Source organism: Pygoscelis adeliae, unplaced genomic scaffold (assembly GCF_000699105.1).
Source record: "Pygoscelis adeliae isolate BGI_AS28 unplaced genomic scaffold, ASM69910v1 Scaffold181, whole genome shotgun sequence".
Lineage (NCBI taxonomy): Eukaryota > Metazoa > Chordata > Aves > Sphenisciformes > Spheniscidae > Pygoscelis > Pygoscelis adeliae.
The window spans coordinates 540,603-549,746 of NW_008824360.1; the positions used below are offsets into that span (position 1 = coordinate 540,603).

The window sequence follows — 9,144 nt, forward strand, 5'->3', positions numbered from 1 at the left end:
CCCCGCCCCGGCGCCCTGAGCCCTGCTGGGCGGGTGTTAGAGGAACGGGGCACCGGCTCCTGTATTTATGCATGTTATATACCTACATAGACACCCACCTAGATTATAAATATACTTTTACATATTCTATTATAAATGTATATTATATATTCTGATAATTTATCTTTTTATATATTATATATATTCGGGGGGTATGCATATTTTTGGTATGCATGTCCTTCCAGCCCCGAAGTGGCAAATACCAGTGTGCGGCGGAGCGCCGAAGGAGGCAGAGCTGTAGGAACAAGACACTGCACAGCACATGCAGAATGCAACTGGCTGCATCGATCCAAGGCCCCGAGCGCCAGCATCGGTGGTCCCGTGTGAAAATTTTAGAGCTCCGAGCCCTGCACGTGCGGGGTCTAAACGCGTAACTGCTGGCAGGATCAGACCCTCGGGTGCTGCTACCATAATTCTCACTTTTAGCCTGTGGTTCTGGGAAAAACGTCCCGATTCAGCTCCTCTCATTAGTAAGATACACGACGTATTTGTGAATAAGCCTTCTAACTGTGCAGTTAGCGCTAAAAATCTATCCGTCACTGTAACTAGTGCCTTTGGTGTAGATGGAGATAGTGCAGCTGACAGGCTGCTCGCTCATGCAGACGCTGAAGTCCACGGAGAGGCGATGGGGTGCAGGGCAAGGCAGAAATCTGGCCAAACACGTGAAGGTTTTTCCTCCCCCTAGCCGTCTACCTTTGCCCCCACCGTCACGCTGTGTTCCCGTTGGAAGCAGTCAGACCTCCTCCACCACGATGCTCGGCATCAGGGTATTCCTACAAAAAATCCTGATTCTTCTGCACGTTACTACGTGTGCTGTCGTTGGCAAAACACTGATGATACTGTTCCCTAATGCCATGAAAAGATACATCCTAAAACAGGGCGAAAAGAGCAGAATGAATGAGAATCCAAAGTTCAGCTACGAAAACTGGGGTCCGACTTTTTTCAGCTTCAAGTATTTGCTCTTCGTGCTGAAGGTGAAGTGGAAGAGGCTGGAGGACGAAGCCTACGAGGGACATCCTGCTCCCAACACGCCGGTGGTGGCTTTCAACGGGGAAGTTTGTCACCTCCTTGATTTCATGCAAGGTCAGTAATTCAGCTGCGAGGACGGGTTTGGTTTGCCAAGATGATAAATGAGGAGAAGAGGCTGCTGAGGAATAGGGACAGGCAGCTGGCACGAGCGTGCACGACAAAGCAGACCAGACTGACAGCACTCATTTGATAGAAACGGTGCAGCACAATCATGCCAGCTGCCTGCCTCTTGATTTTCAAAAATAACCTGTTTATCATCCTGGCTGCAGTATCCCTTCACGCCAGGAAGCTTAAGAACCTCTTGCAAAAGCTGGCTTTGCCTGGAAATACCTCTTCACTGAAAGCCAAGATAATAATTTGTTTTAGGGAGAGAAGACACAGAATCGGAACCATGTGCAGTGATTCAGAAGTGTTGGCTGTCATTCCCCGTCCGTAAAGTCCCACACCAGCTCCCTTAGCCACCCTAAAGCCTAGAAAGCACACGGTGGTTTTTTCCAGATTCAAAAGTGGCTAAAAATACAGCAGCAGAAGTTGCTTTGTACTTTGTCTGCTGCCTGCCACGAAGATCTCTGTTGAATGTGGAATTAATCATTAAGCTGCAGTCTCTGTCCCCATGGGAGGGATTACATCCTTCTCTAACTCTGCTTTTCTACTTTTTATATATATATATATTTATGTAGAAAATGGGATGCAAATTTGGAAGAGATACACAATATCTACAGGAAGGTACCCCCTTTATTAGATTCTTTAGGATGTGAATCTATGCTAGCAGCGGTTTTTGAAGTTAAGCCCAGCCAGAAGGAAGATCTTGAACAAATTTCAGGTGATTTAGCATAACCAAGACTAAAAGAGGTGCTTAAAAATCCTGCGAGTTCTCTTAAATCGAAGCCTTGCAAACAGATGCCTACAACTGTGGGCACATACTGTGCTAATTTGTAAGCAACTGCACGGACACTTTTGCCAGCGGCTGGTGTTACATTAGCTTAATAAATAATAATACATAACCAGAGTTCTGTTTGGACAGGAAATTGCAGAAATACATTGAAAGCATGAAAGCCTGTGATGCATGACTGAAAAGTTCGCAGCTTCCACCCAGCTCGGCTAGAACTGACACCTCTGAAAAAAATCAAGACATGTCCAACGGGTTCATTAAACAGCATTAAGACATCTCTGAACCACCGTCCTTTGAAAAACCTTGCAGCTGATCATGTTTAGTATTTCTGAGGTTCCTTCGTACTAAGGACCTCGGGGAGGCTGTGATGTGCTACGCGCTGTGTTACCATTTCGGATCAGTTCCCTATCCCAAAATGGGATGGCAACTTGGGAATTGGCTCTCGTGATGAGGACACGAGAGAAGCTGTGTGACTGCACGGTGCCTCCTGCCTTGACTGGGCTTTACAAAGGAAAGCGTCCCCCTTGGATAAGCTCATTGCTGGATGCGGCACAGGTCAGAGCCAGGCTAGGGAAAAGAAAGCATCTTTATGCCTGTTTCGCGTAGATGCAGATGTTCTGCTGCCGATTTTGAAGTCCTAAGACGAAAGTTACGGGATAAGTGACTTACCTGCTGTTGCCAGGAAACTCTGTGGCAGAGGCTCAAATCAGTGTACGTATTTAATTCTGTCCTTCCTCCCTCCACTGATTTAACTACAAACTGTCCCCTTTTTTCCAGATAACCGACCTTTAATCCTGAATTTTGGAAGTTGCACCTGACCTTCATTTATGTTAAAATTTGATGAGTTCAACAAGCTCATCAAAGATTTCAGCTCAATAGCAGATTTCCTTATCATCTACATCGAAGAAGCTCACGCAGTAGGTACAGTACAAACATCACAGTAATGCCTACCAAAACTTCAGAGGCGTTATCATTCCCTTTAGGAAGAAAAGTTTGTTAGAAAAGGAGGGAACTGCAAACGGGAAAGAAATCTTCCTCAAACCAAAAGTGGCAACGCCAAATCTAGGCACTTGTTTGTGTCCCTAATTCTCCAAAGATTTTACTCACACATCTGACTTTACACCGAGGTACTTCTGCTGAAGACACTCATCTCTGTGAAGGTGAAGCACATAGTTGTATCTTTACAAGAGTTCCTCTCAGTGTTAGTACAGCTCCTTTTAGCAGGGAAAAAATGAAGCGTTTCATAGAGCAAAGGTTAAGTGTACAATGCCAGCATGTTACGCGTTTTAAACAAAGACAATTCATTTTTAACATGTCTCAAGAACAGGATGCAGACTCCAATTTGAAAAATTTAGCAAACAAACTATACACGGTCTTTTATCTACACTGGACTCTAAGTAACACATCGGCACTGATTTTATCCCAGGGTTGAGGTGGTTTTCTAAAACATAACATTTACAGTTTTCAAGTCTTCTAACAATACGTCACTTTCAGTAGTTGAGAAACAATAACTAAATCAGTCATCAAAACCTTTTACTAGTTTCTACTTTACTAGGAAGAGTTGTGTGCAAATGTGTGTTTGCATATTTCTGAAAAAGGAAGGTGTGCCCTGGCTCAAATGTTTCACTTCCCACAGATCTGAAATTTTGTTTTATAGGCTTAATGAGTAGAATGAAGCAGAATGAACAGTACTATTGTCGCAACTGTGCTAAATGAAGAGGCATCAGCTGATAGCACTACCTACCATTTTAAAATCCCTGCTGTGCCAATAATTTTGACAAACCTTACTCAAATAGGATCTACGTCCGCCTCCTGGTATCTTTCTAGGGTTGATTTATGTGGGAAAATTTCAGCTGAAATACATAAAATATTTCCGAATCCAAGGCAAGGGGAAAAGAGAGTTTGCTGAAATCGAAGGAAAAAAAAAATAGATCTTGGGACCATTTATTTGAAAAGCTGTAGTGCTCTCATACTGGGGGGGGGGGCTTTCATTTCATGGCAAGTTTTGGTGTTAGGAGTAAATTGCAGTATTCTTTTAACACAGTTTTGGGATATGACACACAGTACATCTCCACCCTTAACACCTATTTAAAATGTTCCTTGCTAAATCCATTTCCCATTTGTTTTAGATGGATGGGCTTTTAAAAACAATATTGTTATTAAAAATCACAGAAGCCTTGAAGATCGAAAAATTGCAGCACAATTTCTTCAGAAAAATAATCCTTTATGTCCAGTGGTTTTAGACACTATGGAAAACCTGAGCAGTTCAAAATACGCTGCCTTGCCAGAACGACTGTATCTACTTCAAGGAGGGAAGGTCATCTACAAGGTAAAAAATATCAACAATGAGCACAATATATTGAGATTTTTAAATTTCAAAATAATTTGAGAACGCTTTACATTTAACAGTCAGTATTTCATTCTGTCTGAGAACTAAAAATTTCACAATTCACTGTAACTGTGGAGAGAAAAGGACTTGCAGCAAAACCAGTCTGGGCCTTTCTAATGTACATATTTGACGTACATCTCAGTCTTGCTCAAATATTTATCTTCTGGCTCATTAGGAAACCTAGGTATACCTAAGCTGTGGGATCCAGGAACGCTTTCCAGCTCCAGGATCCAGGCGCTGGCCCCGTTCCCAGTTACACAGCAGGGTGTAACCTGTGCATACACCATCTCCCACGTATTGGCTGTCATGCAAAGGAAGCCCAAGCACACCTGCCCACAGTTCTGGTGCCAGCTGCTGCGCTCTAAAGGACTTCTACTTTGTCCACTTGAGCATCACTGTATAATTTTATTGCCTTTGCAGGGAGGAGTGGGGCCTTGGAATTATCACCCCCAGGAAATACGCGCCATCCTGGAAAAACTGAAATAGAAAAAGAAGAGAGGAGGACTTCGGAGTAAAGACTATCTGGATTAAAAAGCTCAATAAGTTTTCATAGACATAATAGTAAGAAGAATTTAAAAATAGCAATAGAGACAACAAGAAAAAGAATAACGTATGTGTATCTAAAGAGCATCTGTAATGTGGCTCATTACGTGTTTGTATGGAGGTTCTCAAGTCTCATCACTACAACCCCAGCTACCGCACTGCAGTATCTTACTACGCTTACACCACATGCAGTAGTGAATACTAGTTGGGTCCGTTGAGCTGTCAGGACTGGATGCCAGCATTTACATTTGTAAGAAATATCGTGCAGGATGAACTTCAGGGGTGGTGACATTTGCAAAAGTCGACTGGCATGCAAACCAACCGATTTCACATTATTAAGATTCTCTTTCTCTTGTATACATACGATTTTCCTAAATGTTCACTTTCACTGACTTCAGAAGGCTGCTGAATAAGACAATCTCTATCAACATTTGTTTCTATTAATATTTGTAATGACAGTCATAGCATAAAGCACAGATGGCTGTGACCTGATTCCAGAAAATGTTTATAGAAACAAGGGATTGATCTGCAATTATTAAAAATCTATCAGAGCACTTCATATGGCTTCAGATTATTTTCCTCCCCGCCCTGCCCCTCTCCCCGCCCCGGCTTATTTCTGAGCATTAGCAGACATTTATATTCATCCTATTAATCTTGAACAGTTTGAGCTGATGAGAAAATCGCCAATTTAAGAACTTTTAAAGGACTTGTTTGACAGTAGGAATAATACCTCCCATTTAAGTATTTCACACTTTTTTTTCCTATTTAACTCAGAGTGCATGGGAAACATTTTACAGGAAATCTAGTTTTAATTCATGTATTAAGAAAGCCTGATATAAACATACTAATTTAAATGGACTCAGTTATGTTCAAGCGTTCTAGGGTAACAGTCTAGGCTATAAAACTAGAAAGCTGTTAACTACAATATTGAATACTGCATTACATACATTAAACCGGCGGGGAATACATACTACATCCATACCTTCAAAAAACACTTTAATACAAGGTTTTAATAATAAATATTCTCCGTGCTACAGATATCAAACTATAACTTCTTTATTAAAAAAAATGAGGTACAAATTTAAGCTGGACTTAAGTGTTTTCTGCTGTGCCCTCTGCCATCACCCGGTGCACTGATACAAAATGATCAAAGGCAGACTTGATGATAAAACGCAGGTAAGTGGCTTGGAAATCAGGAAGCTGTAGAAGGAAAAAAAATGTTATTGTATTCTCTGTAGTAACATAACTATCAAACAACATTTGCAGAAGTTTGTTAGAAAGATCTAGATATTTCAGTGTCTATTTTTGAATTACACAGAAATCAAGCTCTTTGAATACATCTAGCCAGCTTCAGAGCTTCTTTAGATGACAGCAATTCAAAGAAGTCCCATCCCTCCCAAATACGTTGCCTTAAAGGCAACAATTGAAGGAGGAAAGATTGCCACGCTTCTGGAAAGAGCTCTTTCATATAGTTAGGAGCAGTAGGCAGATGCAATTTCATACCATAATCTACAAAGGAGCAGCCGGGAAGTGCAATTTCATACCATGATCTACAAATTCCTATATCTAACATCAATTTAACAGTAACTGTAAATGAAGACATGTTTTGTTTTTTCATGGTTTCTCCCCGGTAGTCTAGACATCCCATGTCATGAACCACTACTGATGTACACTGTAAATACTCACGGGAAATTCTTCCATTTGAAGCTGTCCTTCTGTGTGTTGCAAATCTAGAAAATACATTTTAAAGCAAATAATGGATAATAACGTGCAACGCTGTGAAAAGTTTTCACTGGACTTCAGAGTTCAAGGGAGTTTAAGGACCATGAACTTACACTGCATATAGAAATTGTTCTTTTTTTACAAGGTGATTTAAGAGAACAAATACTTTTTGCAATATCCCAGTGTATATATATACCACTCATTACACTGTTTTATGAAATGTCACCCAAGAGGCTTTAAAAAGAACAAAACCAAACCAACCAACCAATGCAGGAAATGGCACTCTATTATACTATGTAAGTCTGGTTTTAATTTTTGGAACATAAAAGTGAGTGCACAAGTAGTGCTTTTAGCCCTTATACAGCATTTTACATCCCCAAACTGCTACACAGACCATCAGTGTTCATAAACTTCATTTAAATGTGTCTATTACATTAACGTCTAATAAAATAATCATCAAGCCACACTTGACTACTCAACAAATAGACATGGGGTTAAAGTGACTCACTGAAAAAAATAGTGTATCAATAATGATAAAAAGGATGGTTTTATCTGTATGGCTAAACAGAACCTAACTAAAATCTAAACTCAATTTTATAAGCACAATTTTACAGACGATGTATACTTAGTCAAAGGCATAAAATTAAGATTTAATAAAGAGTATTGCTTCCCGGTGTATTTGTTTATCATTATTCATCTAAAAATGCACTTTTCAAGTTGGGAAGATGATGCTATATAGCACCAGGCTACATGAACGGAAACCTGGCTATTTTTCCAAAATGTTCATGCTTTCACTCGATGTTCAAAGAAACCAACAGGGAACCCAAAAAATTTGATATTATGTACGCAAAAAGTGATAGTTCCCTCCAGAAGAGCATCACTGAAATTATTCAGGCAGCTAAGGTGAAAATGTAATTAAGTTACTGTGAGAACTACTCTGTGGTATAACATCATAAGCAATTTTTGCAGGAAAATGGGGATCCCTGTGAAACACGCAATTAAAATACTAACCAAGACTAACTAAAATTAACAAAAGTAGTCTCGGTCACAAAGCTTTACCAAAGGCTGACAATGTGACCAGTCTTGTTCTCAGACACCTGCCAGGGCACGCATCTTAGTGTTAACCTCCCTTGTTTTGCTAGAGAAAAAAAAAAACATTTTCAAGCTTCATTAGCAAGTTTTATTTTTGATGAATTATCTTAGTAGTAACAATAAAAGTCAATCAGAATCCTTCCTAGTTTGCCCAACACAAGCTTTGTTATTCTGAAACCTAGAAATAGTAAATGAATCAGCAAATACGGAGATCAACATCATTCCCACAAAATCCCCGCTGCTTCAGATTCAGAATCTTACCTTTTTCAATGCACTGTTCAAAACCTACTGGGTCTTTAGATATGCTTCTTTCAATCCTTAAGGTCCGCACTAAAATATATATACATTTAAAATATCAATACAAATTCTGATTCTTTATTGATACTGCATCACTTTTCATCTACAAAGCACTTTAAAAGTATTAACTAATCCATTCTTCTTCTAACTTATGGGGTAGGACTATAATAGAACCGCCATCCTCATGTTCCAGGTTGGACAAACAATGGCAAGTTTTCATGTCTTTTGTGTAGCCTCTGCTAATGGTCAAGCTCCTGTCTCCATGCTCTGACCTTTTAACAGTCCTTCCTGGTTTAGAACTCACATTTTCCTTCACATTATTTAAAAAAGACTGAGAGAGTTCTGTCCTACGAAATGATACAAATCAATATTCAAAATAAGTCATTAAAAGAGGAAGTACTGTAGTCCTGTCCATTAAATTAGAACAGCCATCACTGTGCAACGGAACAGTTAATTACAAGCTCAATACAAGGTGTTATAAGAACAAAACAAGTGCAGGTGGGGTATATTTTCCATCTTTTTCCCATTTATTTATGAAAAACCTTGGATGTGGAGGACGATTGTTTTGGTAAGCTAAATGAAGCTTTATGATTTAAAGTAAGCTTTATGAATCTGTTAGAAGTGACTACTTACAGAATGTGACACTGCTGTGAGAATTTACATACAGGTACGCACACACACATTTTAACATAGTATGCATTACATACTGCAGTACATGAAGTCTTACCCAAGTAACAGTGGATTGCGACTTTGCTGATTTTTACACATTTAGGAAAACCAATAATGAATTCCTGGGGGAACATGCCTGTCGTCGTCCAAAACGTTTCTGAACTTCTGTGGAGAAAAAAGGACAAAACCCCCGCCTGCGGCTTTCCATCTATAACCGTCTTGAAATTTATCACCAAAAAAAAAGCAGCAGCTGCAAAGCCATTTGTATTTGGGGTATTTTAAGCAAACCCCTGTACGACAATGGGGAAGCTCTCTGTAAGTATTAATACTTTAACGTTCAGGCTCTGTACCCGAGCAGTACCACGCAAGAACTCACGAATGGCGGGGGTCCCGGAAAAAGTTAAATTATGTGCCAACGTGAGCGGGTAAGCAAAACACAGAGCCTGCCGGCGACGGGCTGCGGTAACGGCAG

General features: G+C 40.2%; 2 protein-coding genes across 2 annotated transcripts in view; one reads left to right on the forward strand and one right to left on the reverse strand.

Annotated features, from left to right (window-relative positions):
* Positions 1–791: 791 nt before the first annotated feature.
* On the forward strand, positions 792–4,835 carry DIO1 (deiodinase, iodothyronine, type I). Its single transcript, XM_009319789.1, is given in 4 exon segments — positions 792–1,122; positions 2,738–2,881; positions 4,090–4,289; positions 4,770–4,835. Coding segments are annotated over 4 exon segments (741 nt in total).
* Positions 4,836–5,691: 856 nt separating this feature from the next.
* The window catches only part of HSPB11 (heat shock protein family B (small), member 11), a 4,734-nt gene continuing 1,281 nt past the window's right edge, over positions 5,692–9,144 (reverse strand). The window contains exons 2-5 of the mRNA XM_009319835.1: positions 8,731–8,837; positions 7,968–8,036; positions 6,579–6,622; positions 5,692–6,092 (exon numbers count right to left, since the gene is read on the reverse strand). Of these exons, the coding sequence (XP_009318110.1) occupies positions 5,985–6,092; positions 6,579–6,622; positions 7,968–8,036; positions 8,731–8,837 (328 nt within the window). The 3' untranslated portion in view covers positions 5,692–5,984. The remainder of the gene's footprint in view (positions 6,093–6,578; positions 6,623–7,967; positions 8,037–8,730; positions 8,838–9,144) is intronic.